We start from the raw sequence: 19,307 nt of genomic DNA on the forward strand, positions 1-19,307 counted from the left end.
CCAATATAGCCTCAACACCAAAATCTGACAGAGATATTACAAGCTATTATGTCACACAAAAACATAAACACAAAATTCTTAAATAAATACTAAGCACAAAAAATCCAGAAATATATAAAAAAGAATAATAAATCATGACCAAGCTGGATTATATAATTCAGAAATTATATTTAGGTATATAATTAAACTACACTTACAGAATAAAAGAGAAAATACTAAAGATACTAAAATACTAAAAGAGAAAATACATCTCAACAGATATCAAAAACATAAAAAATTTAACACAAGTGATTTTTTTTAAGTACCAAACTAGACTTCTAGTAGTGTGGCCTGGGGCCTGAAGCATGGGGCACGTAAGGAGAGGCGGGGTCGCAGGGCTGTGGAGCCACCAAGTGGTTGGCAGGGCAAAGTAGGACATGCAGGGAGGGCCAGGCCAGGCCCCAAATGAAAAATAAAATAAAAAATAAAGTAGGAAACTAGGAATAAAAGGAACTTCCTTAATTTGAATAAGAGGAAATATCTACAATATCTAAAAAATATCTACAATAAACATCATACTTAGTGGTGAAATGCTGAAAACTTTGCTTTTGAGTCAAGAATGTCCACTATCAACATTTCTGTTCAACATTATGGAAGTCCCAGTAGACAGCAAAAGAAAAAAAAAAAATTATGTGAAATTAGAAAAGAAAAAGTAAAATTGCCATTATTTGTAAATGATATGCTTACATATACAGAAAATACAAAAGTATATACAGATTAGTAGGGTAGCCGAATACAACAACGAACAAAAATCAACTGCAATTCTAGATACCAGCAACAAATGGAAACAAAAATTTTTTAAAATAACTTTTAACAGAGATGTATAAGATCTAAGATCTCTATGAGGAAAAAAATGAGAAATTAAACACAACCCAAATATAAAATCCTAGGGGCAACTTGGGTGGCTCAGTCAGTTGAGCGTCTGACTTTAGCTCAGGTCATGATCTCACACAGTTCATGAGTTCGAGCCCTGTGTCGGGCTCTGTGCTGACACTGACAGCTCAGAGGCTGGAGCCTGCTTCGGATTCTGTGTCTCCCTCTCTCTCTGCCCCTCCCCCACTCACACTCTATCTCTCTCTCTCTCAAAAATAAACATTTAAAAAAATGTCAAAATATCACAATAAACAAAAAATTTTTAAGACATAAATAAATAAAAAATAAAATCCTAGTAAATGTTTTTTTCCTCCTAAACTTGACAAGCTCATTCTAAAATGTATATGAGAAAATAAAGGACAAAAAAGTACTCTAAGACACTCTTGAAGAATGAGGTGGGAGGATTTGACTTACTGGATATCATGACTTATTATATATAGAACTAGAGTATTTGAGATTTATGTAGGATGTTAAGATAGACAAACAGGTGAGTCAAAAACTAGAAGACCCAGAAACAGATCCACGCATACATGAGTACCTCATATCTGGCAAAGATGGCATTGCAGAGCAGTGCATTTCATTAAACAAGAACAACAACAAACTGATGTAACTGTATATGCACAAAAAAGTGAAAGTTGAACTCTATCTCACACCATATATAAAACAAATTTCTACTGGAATATAGATTTGAATGCGAAAAAAAATAAAGCTCATATTTTAAAAATGTCTTTGTGACCTTAATAGGGGTCAAAAAGCATTAACCATAGAAGAAAATACTGACCAGCCTGAAAACAAAAGATACCATTAAGAGGGTTCAAGTAGAAAGTTTTGCAACATATACAACAAAGGTTACACTATTAGTACACATAAAGAATGCCCATAAATCAAGAAGAAAAATTTCAAATAATCTAAACACAGTAAAACCTTGGATTGTGAGTAACTTGTTCTGCGAGTGTTCTGGAAGAAAAGCAAACATTTCTAATGAATTTTAACCAGATAAACAAGCAATGTCTTGCAATACGAGTAATATGCAATGCTGAATGTCACATGATTACAACTAAGTCAATGGTTCTTGAAATTTGCTTTGATATACGAGTGTTTTGCATTACAAGCATGTTTCTGGAATGAATTATGCTTGAAAACCAAGGTTTTACTGTATTTAAATAAGCATATCACAAGAGAATATCTAAATGACCATAAATACACAAAATGGTACTCAACTTCATTAAATTATGGAAATGCAAAATAAGACCACAATGAGGAGCAACGCCAACAAAAATGGCAGAGTAAGGAGCTCTGAAAGTCTGCCTTTTGATAAAAGCAACCAAAAAAGTGATAAAAATTGAATCAACTTTTTTCAGAACTCCAAAAATTAACCAAAGGCTTGCAGCAACCCAAGGAGCACCTAAAAGTCAACAAAAAATGGTTGAATGTTGATAAGAACAGTGAACTTTGAGGCATTTGGACTTCTATTCCCATTCTCCTGTTCCCCATTAGTCTCAAAAAACAACAGCCTGCACTGCCATACTGGAGTAAGGAGAACAAGGCTGGAGGTCTTTCAAAGTTCATTCCAAAAGCAGAGCCATCATTTGAAGACCGTACTGTATAGGCCTGTCTCTATTCAATCTCACTTGAACTTACCCCATGCTAAAAGCTTCTCCTTGGCAGCCCTTGAAAAATGTGTTAAGCTTTCTGAGGCTGTCTGAGATGGAGCAAAGAATACATTAAACAAAAATCTTAACAAGAAATACTGAAGAATGAGATAACCATAGAAGGCTGTGAAAAGAAAAGACAGATTCCTGGGAAGACAAAAGGCCATGAGAATAGTACGTGTAAGGCTCTGAGCATGCTCTGTGTTGCGTACATAAGTAAGAAAGCCCTAATAAAGCCATAAACTCTCACCTCTTGTTGATCTTGAAGCCCTATGCAACAGAGAAGTGCAGACTAAGGTACAGTTGTAAACTGCCTGGCTGACTGTTGAGGATGTGTCCCAACAGGCACCCAGAGGCCTCTGGCAAAGACTGGAAATCTTTGTGGTTTTGAACACTTAAGAAATCTCTGTCCAATTTTAGCTGACGACTAAGCTAAGCAGGCATACCAAATATGCAGACTTCACAGAACTGGTTTAGAAGTCCAAAATCAAACAACTACTACAATAAGCATCAGCAACGAACCCTGGGAAGGGGGGAAAACGGATTTCCAGAGTTGCCACACTACATTACTTGAAATGTTCAGTTTTCAATGAAAATGGGACATGCAAAATACCAAATATACAAAACCCATATATAGGATGAAAAAGCAATCAATAGAAACTATACTTGTGGAGGCCTAGACACAAGGAATTTATATCAGATATCTTAAATATGTTCGAATAGGAACAAAGGAAATCATGTCTAACAGAACTAAAGGCAAGTATGTGAATGATGTTCCAAAAAATTAGAGATGATTAATAAATTAATTATACAAATTATACAAATTAACCAAATTATACAAAAGAACCAAACAGAAAAATCTGTTGAAAACACAATAGCTTCAATAAATGAAAATTCACTAGATAGGTTCAACCACAGGTTTTAGCAGCAGAAAAGATAATCAGGTCAAGTGAAGATAAATCAGTTGAGATTATCCAGTCTTGAGATTATCCAGGAGCAGAAAGAACAATGAAGAAAAATAAACAGAGCCTCAGAGAACTGTGGGAAACCATCAAATATACTAACGCACACAATGGGGGTCCCAAGAGGATAGAGAAAGAGGCAGAAATAATACTTAAAGAAATAGAACTTCTCAAATTTGGTGAAAAACATTAGTCTATACATTCAAGAAGCTCAATGGACTCTAAGTAGGATAAACTCAAGAGACCCAACATCATAATCAAACTCCCAAAAGACTAGAGATGGCGACTCGTCAGATAAGGGATTCTCAAGATTAACAGCTAATTTCTCATCACAAAACATGGAAGCTAAAAGGCGGTGAGACAATATATTCAAAGAAAAATATGAGAAGAAAAAAAACCGCCAAGCAAGAATTTTATATCCAAGCAAAACTATTCATGAAAAAAATGAAGGAGAAATTTACATATTACCTAAGAAGTTTGTAGCTCCAGAGCCATTCTATCAGAAATACTAAAGTGAGTCCTCTGGCTGAAATGAAAGGGCACTAGACAGTAACTCAAATCCACATGAAGAAATAAAAAGCAGTAAAGGTAAGTAGGTAAATATAAAAGATAATATCGATGTATTTCTGGTTTAGAGCTCCTTCCCCCTGCCCCCGGTTTAAAAATAATTACAAACAGTAATAATTATAAATCTGTGTTGACAGGCATAAAATGTATAAACATGCAAACTATATGATAATGAAAGTAAGCAGGGGAGGGGGGGAACCACAGCTCCATAGGAACAAAGTTTCTGTATACTATTAAGTTATTATTAACCCAAACTAAACTGTCATAAATAAGTGTTAATGATAATCATCAGGACAACCACTGAGAAAGTAAGTCAAAAATATACAGGAGAAATAAGGGAATTAAAATGGCAGATGTTAATCCTACTTCACTAATAATTTTATATTAGATATAAATGTGATAAACTCTCCAAATGAAAGCCACAAGGGATGGCAGTTCACATGTACCAAATTAACAGACTGACAATAAATACTGGTCAAAACATGGAGCACCAGGAATCCTTACACAGCTGATGGGTATATAAGTTAGAACTACTTTGGAAAATTGTCTGGGATCATCTAGTAAAGATAAATATACAAATCTGGTAACCCAGCAAATACACATGTAGCTGAACACACAACTGAAATATGTGTACATGTGCAGCAACATAGGTGCATGAATAATCACAGCAGCATTACCCACGGAAGACAAAAATGGAAAACAACCCAAATGTAGAATAAACAAAATGTAGTACCTCTACACACACCAACAGGGATGGATCACACAAACATAATGTTGAGCAAAAGAAATCAGACTTAAAAGAGTTTATCTTTTAAGATACAACTGAGGTAGGGAGGAAAAAAAAAACAAAACAGGCAACACTAAACCACAGTATTAAGGATACACGTTAAAGTAGTAATTCTATATAGAAAAGCATGGGGTGATTACCACAAAGGTCAGGATGCTGGATACTTTTATTAAGAATGGTAGCTGCAGGATTTTAGTAATGTTCTACTTGTTGAACTGGATGGTCATATATGGGCATTAGATCTGTGGTAATTCACTGGTGCATGTGAATATGTATATATTGGTATAGTTTTGTTTTGTATGTTTTCTTTTATGGGTGCTAAATATCACAATGAAAGTTTTAAAATGTTTAATGCAGACTTTAGCAAAACAAAATATGTGAAAGTAGGTATCCACAACAAACTAAAAGCTTACTTCTGAAAAATGTTGAGCATTAAAAAATCGATTCAGATAAACTTCTTAAAAAAACACCATGGTTTCCAACAGAAAAGAGGGAAACTGTAAATCCTTGCTAGTTAGTCTCTAAAGAGAAACAGATTTCCCCTAGCAAGCAGGAAAACACATTTATCAGGTTATCTTAGGTGCAAAATTAAACAACATGATAATGGTCTGAGGAGGCAGCATCCTCCTTCCCATCTCCCTTCCAAACCAACATCATTAGGCCTACGACATTTTTTCACTACTATGCATTCTGTTGAGGACAAAAATGTCTCTCACACACACACACACACACTCCTGTCCATGAAGAAACAAACATTGTTCCAACAGAGGAGAAAACTGAGAGGAAAATAATAAATTCAATTTCTGACATAACCCATCACTGCAAGTGTTAACCAAAAAAATAGCCACTTACTTGATCAAGATTTGAAAGGCTGTTAGGATCCTGACTCAGACCTTGGTACTGTCCCCTGAGTCTGTCACCAGCAGCTATTTTCCTAAACTTCTTTAGATCCACGACATATAGTGCACTGGATAGAGAAGAACTACTTGTTATAACCATGGATTATGACAAAGAATAACCCCACTGAATAATGGTCACCAGGTAAACATTCTGCCCTCTCTGTGAAAAGGTAAGCTGTGGCCTCCAGTGGAGCTCAGGGTCAGCATGTGCTTCTTCAAAGATGGCAGGAAATTATTGCAAAACACATACTCTGCCATAAGCTCACTTTGTCACTCCTTCTTAATTGCCTTCCTTATTTAGCTGCCTTAAGTCTCTGACAATAGAAAACTTCTACCAAACGTCAGCAGATTAGATAATAAAAGCTGACCATCAGCCAAAAATAGCCTGATAATGTTTTAGATGTTGCTGGGAAAAAAAAAATCCACATTGTTATGGATCTTCTGGACCAAGGACATAACTAATGATAAAGAAATCCCCAAACCCCAACTTTTATTCTCTGTAAATGCTGCTTCCTACACATCGCAGACCTTCCAGATCTTCCAAACCACATTCTGCCAAGAACAGATAATGCAATGGTACACAGTCTGACCTAGGAGTTCTACTTCTAGGAATTTGTCCTACAGATATATTTGAAATATACCAAATGATATATTTATTCACTGCAACACTGTATGTCACAGCAAAAGACCACAAATAACCTACATATACTGCAATAAAATGCAGATGTTAAGAAAGAAGGTCTCTCAACACATTGATAGAAGATCTACTATAGTAAAAAAAAAAAAAGGCACAAAACTGAAAATATGATGGTATATTTTGTGTAAAAAAAAAAAAAAAGATGTAAGAATCAAGAAACTCTAGGGGCATCTGATTGGCTCAGTTGGTTGAACATCTGACTCTTGATTTCAGCCCAGGTCATGACCTCATGGTTCACGAGTTCGAGCCTTCCTGGGATTCTCTCTCTCCCTCTATCTCTGCATCTCCCCTACTTATGCACTCTTTCTCTCAAAATGAATATTAAAAAAAAAAAAAATTAAAAAAAAAAGAATCAAGAAACTCTGGAAGGACATACTGCAGTAAATTAATAGATGATGTTATCTGTTATAGGAGTAGGAACTGGGTAGAAAACAGACAGAATTGGGAGGCCTTTACACAGTATATTTTTTACAATTTTTATTTTTGAGCCACATTAATAACATATTACCTATTCATAATTTCAAATATGTAAAATTAATTTTTTGAGAAAAGAAAATCAAACAGCTTTGGAGAGTACTCCTTTTTCAGTACCTGATATGATACTTTCGCCCAGCCAAATGACTGGCCCAGTACCCTGATTTCCAGAATCTGTATCCATCCATTTCTTTTCGGCTATCACAAAAGGGAGTATAGCCATAAGGAGCGCCATCCAAATTGAAATCTCTTAACTCTTTCAGATCTGTTCGGACAATCTGGAGAAAAAAAATCACAAGTCATTTGTTAAACAGCCATGCAGACAGCAGTTTCCTTAAAACACAGACTGTCTCACTGAGACATTACAGAGGGCAGCTCTGAGGTTACCGGCACAGGCTCCAGCAGCAGACCCAGGCTAAGCCCAGATTCCTTCACTGATTAGTGGGCTGCCTTCACTAACATGTAAGACACTTTGCATAGTGGTTGGCACACAGTATTCTAAGTATTCGAAAAGGTGGCAGTAAAACAAATTTACACTGCTTAGCTTCCGTGATGGAGTTTCCCCATCTATAAAATGGAGACCTCACAGGATTACATGAATTAACATATGAACACATGCGGAATGATAACTGACACAGAGCAAGTGCTCAACAAAGGTAAGTGTGCTTATATGAGAACCCAGAAAACATGCTTCAGGTCAAGCTGGTTGTGACACAGTGAGCTGAAGGAGGCAGGGAATCCCAAAAAGGTGGATGAAGTTTCTGGCCGCATGACCTTTGCACACATTCTATCATTTCCATTCAAATGATCACCTCAGGTTTCAGCCGGCTCAGGGAAAAGGGGAAGATTGTAAAGGAGAACTATATTAACACTTTTTGAGTGTGTATGCTCTAAAATCACAGTGTGTTCATTTTAAGTCAAATCTTGACAGGAGGAAGAGTATCTGAAGAGCTGCAAACTATCAAAGCTAGGCATCTATCTGGTAGAACTTCCTCTGTCTTACCCATGCTGATAACTCCTAGCTTTTGGGTAAATAATTGGAGACGATAACAAGCACTGTTAAACCTCAATCTTCCAGTTTTTAGTCTGTGTGTTAAATGAATTAAGACACAAGACTGCATGTACGATGTATAGAGGCATAGAAAAAAAGATTAAAAGGAGATACCTCAAATGCAAACTGTAAAAGTGATCACACCTGCGTGTACCTTTTCATATATTTTAAATAATGTCACAGAGGCATGTATTTTTCTGTAACCAGAAAAGTAAAATCATTTAAAAAGGAGAAGGAAGTCTAACGGCTTTAATACAAAATGTTTAAACCTGGCTTATAAGAGCTTACCTGATCAGCATCCACAAACAGGAATTTGTCAACAACCAGTGGGAACAGCACGTCCAAGAAGAGGATCTTGTAACCCCAAATAATGCGCTGTTTCTCAGTCTGCTGATGAAGCCACCGGGGCCATTTGTATTGAACAAGCTCATACTGGAAGTTGTACTCATTTGCCATATAAGGTATGAACTCCTATTTTGGCACATAGGGAACAACAGACAACCATTTACTCAGATGAAGAAAATCAGCTCTCTAATGGAAGTCAGTCACCATGATGACAGCACAAGTAAAACATATTTACCATAACGGCAGTTGAATACAGAAATCTGACCGTGACTCACCTGTGACTAAAAGAATACATATAAACTTGTCAAACCCCCCATTTCTTTAGGACTTCTAATTATCACGTGAAATGACAAATCTTTCAATGAAGGCTTTTAGGTTTGTGTGTGTGTGTGTTCTATGGAAATGAACTTAATTTACAGTAAAACATTTTTTGAGCTTGACTCAAAGACTTTCTCAGACCTGGGCCTAACCCAGGGAATGACACGGCAGATCCAAATATTCTGAACAAATTTGTTTTTAAGTTTTTAGATCGTAAATACAAGTACCTTCAGGGGACCAGAAGTGAATTACTGAATAAAATAAAAGTTGTTTAGTAACATCTATAGAACCACAACAACAAAAGACACAAACAAGTCAAATTTAGATGACAAATACTAACTAATAAATAAAGCAGAAAACTTCCCAAGTCTGTTTTCATGGTGCACAGATGAAACAACACTTCCAGAGATCACTGTTGTCCATGAGACAATGAATAATCCTCCCCACTGGAAACCAGCACTATGCTTTCTAATTAAATTAGAATATACATGCTTAGAGGAAGACAACATTATTTCACCAAAACAAAAGATTCAGGGGCACCTGGGTGGTTCAGTTGGTTGTGCGTCAGCTCACGGATCCCAGGGTTGCGGGACTGAGCCTCACGTTGGGCTCCGCACTGACCATAGAGCCTGCTTAAGATTCTCTCCCTCTCCCTTCCTCCCACAGCCCCTCTCTCCTGCTTGCACTCTCTCACTCTCTAAAAATTTTTTTAAAAATTAAAAAAAAAAAAAAATACAAAGATACAGATTCTCCTCAGGTCACAATAATTTTATGTTTGGTTTTATGATGACTGTTCCCCCTAAATAGTCCAGGCTAGAAGACTAATCAACACGAAGTATGCAGCTGAGCTACGGAAACCCAAGGAAAGATTTTTAAGTTACACAAATAACAGAGAAGCAGTAAGAAGTATATTATACCATCATATCTCCTTAATGTCTCCTTTCCTCTCCCCTGAGAACAAACCTTAAATGTGGGGGACAGATAATTCTTCAAGAACCAGAATTTCACAGGAGTCCTGGTATTCTTCAGTACTGACAGCATCATTATACTGTCAAACAAAAGCAAATAATAATCAATATTAATTTTCCAATGCTTTTTAATCTCAACAAAATTGAGCAGAGCTGATCATAAGACCGCTGAATGTTTTTCACAGCAGAGCTGATGGCTTTAAAAAAGAGACCCTTAGTAATGGCAAATGAAAAACTGCACTCATTATAAAATTATCACTGAATGGAAAAGAAAGGGTATTTCTCACCTATAAAAATATACCTAACTGACAAAGGCAGATGTTTTAATCATGTTACATCTTTAAATACTCTGCTTCATGAACTGCCGTATTAATTATGCTACAAACGAATAACGGAGGTTGCAGCTAACAGACTACATGACTATGAAAAGAAAACTGGAAAGCCGCAGCAGCTGTGTGTGGCTGCACTGCCCCCCACAGCCTATCCTGGAGACACTGCGAGGGAGGAGAGCAGGAAGAGGTCAGGGGATGGCAAGTGGCTACAGCGTCAGGATTTCCCTACTATGAAAACAGACAAAAACACACTGAATCAAGGAATTTAATTAAATTGAGTTATTACTAACATTTGACATTACTATTTTAGGTCAGTTATTATTTCTTGGAAATAGAAGGTTGAACCTGAGTAAAATGACAGTTTAATTATTTGCCATACTAGATTTGTCATGGAAAATTAAAAGTAAAATGAACCTGGCATTAGGAAAGTCACTCTCAAGCAAAGGAGCATATTCCCAGCCAAGCCTTCCCCCAGCAGCCGCTGTGTCAACCAGCACATGGCTGTGGCCTCTCCTTGGCTCTGGCTGTGTGACCTCAGGCAAGTCCCTTCACCCTCTGAATCTGTCTGTATAACAGAGGTGTTCTTTGAGAACTAAGATCACTCCTGGCTCTACACCCCTATGAATCTCTAGGCGACAGGTCCACAGCCCTGTTCCACTTCTACTCTCTGTGCTAACTTCCTAGTTTCTGGGTTAAGCAATGCTTGGTGGCCAATTAAACACCATTATTTATAATGTGTGCGCAGTGGTATTAAAGGTTTATAGCCTTGTAATATCCACACATATACATTTATGATACAGCTGGACTTTATGAGATTGGCAGATCAAAACAAATACAATTCTGTATTCACAGTCCTCAGAGTGCTTCACATATACAGAAGCATAATGGATAGAATGCCATGAAACATTTACTCTCTTACTCTCTAAATAAGAACACTGTGACAAACTCATCCATAATGTACTGAAATAATCAACATGACTAACCGAAGAAATCTTTCATAGAGATGGCCAGATGCCACGGAGAAAATATTAATTATGTCATCTTTATCCTGTTTCACTTCCTCAGTCTTCTGTCCTCCTGTAAAGCCCCTGTAACAATAAAGGTAAAAACAAGAACACTTGAACTGCTAGTATAGACACACAACCCTTTAAGGGGAGAGCTACAGAGACCGTGTTTCCCATCCTATTCCTTCCCTAGAGGGTGATGCAAGGGGAGGTGGTGAAGCATCAATGGCGCCCTGGGAGGGCACAAGGGAGCCAAGCCACCACAGGATAACGAAAAGGATGCTGCCTGCAAGGCCCCACGTAGCTTCAGAAACAAACTGAACATAGGCTACTCCACAGAATGCAATCCACTCAATGGAAAGTAAACTAAGCTCTCTGAAGGACAGGCACCATGCAGTAAGAGTCAAGAAGTAACTACACCGTGGGGGGACATTAACCTCCTTCGTTCATTGTGGGAAACACCCATCTACTCTAAGTGGAAGTGCAAGATTTGCTGCAGAGTACAGACTCTGAAAGGTCCACATGGGATTCTTACACTCAAAAGAAGGGAGGGATGGGGCTTATACTTTTCCTTAAAAATATTACTTTTTTTTTCAATGGTGCCAATTTACCATTTGAAGGAGTCCCAAAATCCAGATTCATTTTCATTAGTTCCGTCACTCAGCAGGTCTTCGTTCACCATGTCTGCCTTCTTCTGAACCTGCAACCATACGTGAGGGGTACCATGAACAGTAGGGGACGAAGCCCCTACTTCCTACAGCCAAGTCTAGGCCCCATAACTCAATCTGGTGCCCATATTCTGGCAAAAGAAAGCTGTGCCACAGGCAGGAACGGCCCACCTACAGTCTAGACCAGTTCAACAGAATGATCTTTCACATACCACATTAACACCTCAGGTGATGAGACAGAAACCTCTTGTAATTCAGTAATAACTGTAGTCTGAAAAATGGTCAAAGAACCTCAAATTCAACTGTATAGGAAACAGAGTCTGAGCAAAACTAGCAGCATCATCCACCCAGCTGACAGCTGTTCCAGGGAGAGTGCAGCCCACAGGAGAGCTACCCGTCAGGACAGAGTCACTTCGCGCCACAGCCTGTTTTCAGGATTCACCAGGATAAAGATGGGTTGAATCTTCTCACCAGCACAGGGAGCAGTTTTCTACTCTTCTGTGTGTGGTCTGCTTTAGATTTTACTGTGTGTAATGATTGTTTATTCTGTAATACCTTTTACTTGAATTTAAGGCACTAAGAACTTTAAAATTCTGAAACGTGAAAAGAAATGAAATAGGGCTACCAATTACCGTTGTTGAAATTTTCACTGTCATTCTTCCCAGTTTTCTGAGAACAGTCAGCAATAATGTGAATTGTGGCTATGTAAACACCAGAATATCTGAGACTTGTATCGCTCACTGAGATTACTCAAAAGGTGCAATCTCTCAGTTGAAGAAAGCCACAAATGTATATTTACGAAAGACGTTTCACACATAAAGAAGCATTCTTATAAACCCTACAGTAAAATCCCAAAGGTGAATTAAAGCCTTAGACCAGTTTCTTTTCTTCCCCACCAGCTTTACTGAGAGACAACTGACACACAATATTGTGTAAACTTCAGGCATACAATGTGATGATTTGATACGCATAGAAGCTGTAAAACAATGATCACAGTGATAGCATTATTATCAGTTAAATCCATCTACTTCTAGATGAGAGCTACTGAGTGCCAGAATACTGCTACTTTTACCCACTATAAAAGTCGCTGCCTTAGTATTTCCAAGCTCACCTTCACTTTAATAATTTTGCTCTTGAAGTTGTTGAGGACGACAACAACTTCATCAGCATCGGGAGGAGAATCTGTGCCATCGTGGCTTCAAGAGAAAACAAAGGGAAAGAGTAAGGCAGATGTTATAAATCACAATTCTTGAAATGCAGTAAGGAGTCTGATATCAAAATGCCATATTTGTCCATCATCTTTATCATAAAGGAGTTTTCCAGAACAAATTATTTTCCCGCAAACTGTAGCAAGTCCCTTCAAACTACACAGAAGCACTTGTCAGAATTTCTATCCTTCAAACATTGAGCATTCCAATCCGTCACAGCCCAGACTTTCTTCTTGGGTCTCCCCTTTAAATTACCTTTCAGAGAGTGAGAGGCTCCCAGTGCTGGCGCACTTAACACCTGTATTTACTAAGTCTGAAACATGCTCACCACCAGCAATAAAGGAGTGCCCAGGGACATGAGCCACTGAACCATCACTGGAAACACATCACTTCTACTCTTTCATGGACAGGTGACAAAGCATGGCTCTACTTCAGAGTTCTGTAAAGTTGTCTACTCTATCCTTCTGCCTGGAGGTACACAATCAGCCAAGTCTAGGCCCTGTAACTCCATCTGGGGCCCATACTCTGGAGGAAGAACTATAAAAAGCCATTTTCAGGCAGATCTGGGGCAGAAGAAGAAAAACTTTAAATTAAAAATAAAATATCCCCAGTCAACTGTAATACCTAGAATTTCCAGGTACCAATTTTCAAGATGTTAAGTGCAGAAAGCCACGATAAAATATAAATTCACTACATTCACTGTCATCCCACAGAGAGCAGAGTTCTCAGGAAAGGTAAGATTCTCATGGGGAAGCATGAAACGCTCTAGAGACTAGGAATATCCAAGAGGAAGGGAGGTCTAGACAGGAGGAAGAGAGGAGGTCTCCACACTCCAAGAGAAGGGGAAAGAATGGCTAGGGAAAGGGCACACAGAAGGCAGAAGGGACAAGGTTCAGAAGAACAAGTAAACTTATGACAGGATTAAATTCTGCAAAACCATATGTGGAGAAAACATTACTTAGAGGAATGGTATTTACAACGAATACGTTATTATAATAGCTTCAAGAATCCACACTGCTTTCACAAATGTCGGGTAAGATCTTCTAGAACTAAGATGACACAACAAGAGGGTGTTTTAAGTACAGTCTAATGGAAATCCCTCCCTAAAAAATTGACACAAAGTCTCTTCACAGAGCTTAAAACTAATTTAAATTGTATTTAGCAAAATTCAGATTACACTTTTTAAAAGGCTATATAATTTTTTTTAAACTAATAGCCATTTATAGCAAACCTAAAGGCAGAACCCTGGCTACTGAGGAAATGCTCTGGAAGTACTTCCTTACTACCACAGACCAGGAAAGCCAGCGCTGGCACCCAGATTTCACAGTCACACCTTACACATGCTGTGCATCTGCGACTCACCCAGCGTGGAGAAATACACTGTCTAGGTAAAAAAGTTTTAACTGTTCGTCATTTCTTTTCTCTTTATTCGAAAGGACTCAATTTCTCATCTACATATGGTTTTCATCGCAGTGACAGAATGATCTGATTCGGAGATACCGCTAGCACAAGGGAAAGACTAAAGAGTGAAACTTAACTATACTTACTACTGTTTATACCACTTATTAACTAATCATACCCTGCCAATTCTTCTATACTCAATTTCCCAGAAAAGCATTGTTTCATCACACATAAATCAAATTCTTATTCCCTGGCTAACTGCCAGTGTAGAACTCAATTGAAGCTGATTCTCTGCAAAATGTTCTGGAAAAAAAAAAAAGCACCTCCATCACTTAATCTTACCTGTATATTCTATAAATATCTTCAGAACGACCCTTCCTTAATCTGAGAATCCAAGCTCCTGGGTTGGCCTTTAACTGAAAGTAGCCCTAGGGTAAGAAGAAAGACAAATTTTAGTTCTCATCAAAATGCTATTTCTGAGGAACAGTTACTTCCTTTTCTGAAGTATCAGTCACTTATATTTTATGTGTCATGTAGGAAGAAGCTACAAAGCTCCAAAGCCAAGAAAAATGCTGTCAGCTCATAAGCTATGCATTTGCAGGGGCCAATTTGATTAAAGCAAAACATTCAGAATATGTTAGCATTTTTTTTAGGCTGACATATAATTCCAATGTATAAATTTAAGTAAACTTATGATTTTTATATTGACCAAACTGTCAATTATGAACTTTAATCCCACTTATGTTCAGAATGCAAACTGCTCCATCATAAATCATACTGCCCAAATTAGCATGACTCAATATCACCATGTGATGTACTGATGATTATTTACCAGATTGGCCATAACAATGGTATCCACAATGACTGGGTTGGCCGAAGTTCCTAATGTAAACTGCAGTCCTCGTGGGGGCTGGCCTGTGGTAATGTCATAGCAGTGACCTTCTAGTAAGAGGTACTCCAGTTCATACTCAGCGGCCACTATACTATCCACCTGCAATAGCAGAATTAAATCACTTGAAAACTACTTGGCAATAAAAAGAAACAAACTATTGACACATGCAACAACATGGATTTCAAATGCACTGTGCAAAGTGAACAAAGCCAGACATAAAGGGCTGCATACTCTATGGTCATATTTCTGAGAAATTCATGGACAGGCAAAACTATAGTGGCAGGAAAGGGAGGGGACTGCCTGCAAAGGGGCACAAGAGAACTTTCTGGGGCGATGGAAATGCTCGTATCTTGACTGTGCTGGTGGTCAACAACTGTTTACAATGTTCAAAACTCAGATGGGCTGGAAAGAGGAAAAAAAACACAATAAGGAGGTTTTTGTACAGATGAGAGGATAAGACTGCCATCTAGGAAGGTAGTATTGGAAAAAGCATGTTAAAAAAAAAAAAAACCTGCCAAAAGAATGAACAGATCTAAAAGCTAAATAATAAAGAAAACAGAAAAGAATACTACCAGGACTAACTTCCATGAGAAAATGAAAAAATAATGAGAAACAGTGAGAAACCGCAGAGAAAAAATGTAAATTTATCTTGGCCTTTAGGATATAGCTGAAAAGACTGCTATTTTTTTTTTAATTTTTTAAAAAATATTTTTTTGAGAGGGAGAGAGAGAGAGCAAGCACAAGCAGGGGAGGGGCAGCGAGAGAGGGAGACACAAAATCCAAAGCAGGCTCCAGGCTCTGAGCTGTCAGCACAGAGCCCAATGCCAGGCTCGAACTCACAAACTGCAAGATCATGACCTGAGCCGAAGTCAGACACTTAACCAACTGAGCCACTCTGGTGCCCCAAAATATTGCTGTTCTAAATCCAAATATCCAAATGTATTTGAGGGCTCCATAATGGCATAAAATTCATGTTCCACACCAACTGCCTAAATTATTACTGATTCCTTGCAGAATATATAATATAATTGCAAGGTCTTGGGACAGCCTGGCTTTGGCTGATTTTTTTTATCCCAAGCTGGTTCAGACTTGGCTCTGTCATCCTATCTAATGCTAATAACACACTATTTGGAGCTTAATATTACTGCTACACTAAATTCTAAAAGTTTAATAAGGAAAGCTAAGGAGTACACCTCCACGAAAGCACCAAGTCCTAGGCTCTGTGTTTTTAGTGGATACAGAGAAACCAGAGAAAGTCTAGGAAAGAACAGCAAAAATTCTAAGGACATGGAAGAGAGCTACTCTGCATCTGTTCTGTGCCTACTTGCACTGCTCTTTAGTGCTTTTTGTGGCCATTTTATAATCTCCTCAGCAAAAGTTCATTCTTCAAGGGCAACAACTCTACTTCCTGTTTGTTATAAATACAGTAGACAAGTTTGAGGCAGGGAATAAGGCAAGTGTGTACACAACACTCACCCCTAACTTAGCACCTGAGGGATTCTTCTTCACTCTAATGATAAGGGGGCTGAGAATTTCTCTAATAACTACCTTCAAGTTCCTGTTCTCCCAATTCTGAAGAAGACAGAATGAGCAAACAGGCTTCAATTGTAGAATATATTTAGGGTAGACACAGAGACAGATGTCTTAGAAAGGAAGGAGGCCCTGAGATGCTGTAAGCTCCTTGTAAGTAAAGACCATATGTTTTGATTCCTTCGTTAATACACTCTGAACTAGGTACAGAGAGTGAGGGCTATGAAGAGACATCAGCAAACAACTCTTGTGAGCTCTCGGTCTTTGAAAATGGACTGGGGGAAAAGGACCACTTACCTTAAGTTATATGAAAATGAGTGAAAAAAAAGAACAGAAAAGCAGAAAAGTCACCAAAGCCAAAAGCTGGTTCTTCAAAAATATCAACAAACCAACAAACTTTTAGTGAGACTGACCACAAAAAAAGAGAGGAAGAGCCAACTCACTGTAAGAAAATGCTATAACCAACTGTAAGCCAACAAGCTGTAACCTAGATAAAAGGGATAAATTCCTGAGACACAAAACTGACTTAAGGCAAGATAGAAAATCTAAACAAATCCACAAAAAGAGACTGAACTGGTAACTTAAATATTTCCCAATTAGGCAAGAAAATTTAAAAGACATCTTGTTTGGAAAGAAAAAAATACAACTACCTCTATTTGCAGATGACATGATCTTTTATAGGCCTGTATAATAAGAACTACAAAACACTGTTAAAAGAAATTAAAGACCTAAATAAATGGAAAGACATCCCATGTTCATGGATCAGAAAACTTAATGTTAAGATGGTAATATTCTTCAAATTGATCTAGGAATTTAATGCACTCTCTATCAAAATCCCAACAGCCTTTTCTACAGATATTAACAAGCTGATTCCAAAATGCAAAGAACCCAAAACAGTCAAAACTATTTTGAAAATGAGGAATAAAATTGGAAAACTCACTTACCAATTTCAAAACTCACAACAAAGCTACAATAAGACAAGTGTGGCCTAAGAACAGACACACAAATCAAGGAAATAGACCTGAGAGTCCAGAATTGAATTCATATTTAGGGCTAACAGATATCTGGCTAAGGTACCAAGACTATTCAGTGGAGACAGAACAGTCTTTTCAACAAACGGTGCTGTGACAAATGGATATTCACACGCAAAGAATAAAGCTATAACCGTACTTCACATCATATACAAAAACGAACTCAAAATGAATAAAAGACCTCAATGTAAGAGTTTAAAACTTTGAAAGTCTTATAAGAAAACACAGGAGTAAATCTTTGTGACCTGGGGTTAAACGTTGGTTTCTTAGGTATACTACCAAAAGCACAAGCAACAAAAGAAAAGGTCATTTAGATTTCATTGAGATTAGAAATATTTGTGCTTCAGAGGACATTTTCCAGAAAGTGAGATAGCTAAGAAAATGAAAGAGATTATTTACCAACCATATATTTGATAAGGGACTTGTTTCCAGAATATACAAAGAACTCTTATGACTCCCTCCACAAAATGGTAAGCAAATTTTTTAAAATAGGCAAAGGATTTAAACAGACATTTCTCCCCAAAGATGATATACAAATAGCCAATATACACATGAAAAAATGTTCAACATCATGGGCAGGAATGGAAAATGGTGCAGTCACCCTTGGAAAACAGTCTGGCAATCCCTCAAACAATTACACGTAGAATTACCATATGATCCACCAATTCTAAGAGAAATAAAAGCACATCTACAAAAACTTGGGACATGAATGTTCTCAGCGGCACTATTTATAATAGCCAAAAAGTGGAAACAACCCAAATGTCTATCAATGAATGGATAAATAGAACATGGTATGTCCATACAGTATTACCTGGCAATAAAAAAGAATTAAATACTAATACATGCCACAACATTGATGAATCCTGAAAATAATAATTTAAAGTGAAAGAAGCCAGTCACAAAAATGTACGATTCTCTTTAGATGAAAAGTCAGAACAGGCAAATCCATAGAGATAGAATGTAGATTAGTGGTGGCCAGGGGTCAGGGGGCATGGGAAGTGACTGCTAATGGGTATGGAGTTTCTATCTAGTGGTGATGACTGCAAAATTTGTGAATATTCTAAAACTACTGAACTATATATACTTTAAAAGGGTAAATTTTATGATATGTGAAAAAATCTCAATGAAGCTGTTAAAAATACAATCACACATGAACATGGACATCTCAGAGTCCTGCCTGACTGAGATCCAGTCTGTTCAGTCAGAAACTACCACCACTTCTTAAAAAAAGGTTGTACACATGATTATATACATAGAAGCAATGATATTCTTACCTCTTCTAAATAAATATTATCAAGATCATATGGTGTTCTGACAGACTCCACCATCCAACTCTCAGGTGTGTTCAAATTCAGGGTGAACAGAGGAGACTGTGGCATATCCAAAAATTTTGCTATTGGACCCTTAGCAAAGCTATTGTCTGGAGTGAAAGAAATCTCTGGTTCTAAGACATAACGGTAAAAGCTGAAATTGGAAAGAAAAAAAAATTGAGCCTTTTTAATATACCCACAGTCCTTAGGTTCCCAGGCATCCACACAAATCAAAACAAACTATATTTGGAAAGGTAGCCCCCCACACTGGGAAAAGTGTTTCCAAAACCATCTCTTGA

The 19,307-nt window shown here is 37.6% G+C and overlaps 1 protein-coding gene across 2 annotated transcripts in view; it reads right to left on the reverse strand.

Annotated features, from left to right (window-relative positions):
- The window catches only part of UGGT1 (UDP-glucose glycoprotein glucosyltransferase 1), a 110,726-nt gene that overhangs the window by 12,162 nt on the left and 79,257 nt on the right, over window positions 1-19,307 (reverse strand). For both annotated transcript variants that reach the window (XM_027056087.2, XM_015062479.3), the window contains 10 exons: window positions 18,973-19,162; window positions 15,078-15,236; window positions 14,588-14,673; window positions 12,748-12,832; window positions 11,580-11,668; window positions 10,948-11,052; window positions 9,628-9,712; window positions 8,290-8,472; window positions 7,068-7,228; window positions 5,733-5,847 (listed from right to left, as the gene is read on the reverse strand). In XM_027056087.2, the coding sequence (XP_026911888.2) occupies window positions 5,733-5,847; window positions 7,068-7,228; window positions 8,290-8,472; window positions 9,628-9,712; window positions 10,948-11,052; window positions 11,580-11,668; window positions 12,748-12,832; window positions 14,588-14,673; window positions 15,078-15,236; window positions 18,973-19,162 (1,258 nt within the window). The remainder of the gene's footprint in view (window positions 1-5,732; window positions 5,848-7,067; window positions 7,229-8,289; window positions 8,473-9,627; window positions 9,713-10,947; window positions 11,053-11,579; window positions 11,669-12,747; window positions 12,833-14,587; window positions 14,674-15,077; window positions 15,237-18,972; window positions 19,163-19,307) is intronic.

Source organism: Acinonyx jubatus, chromosome C1, assembly GCF_027475565.1.
Source record: "Acinonyx jubatus isolate Ajub_Pintada_27869175 chromosome C1, VMU_Ajub_asm_v1.0, whole genome shotgun sequence".
Taxonomy (NCBI): Eukaryota; Metazoa; Chordata; class Mammalia; order Carnivora; family Felidae; genus Acinonyx; species Acinonyx jubatus.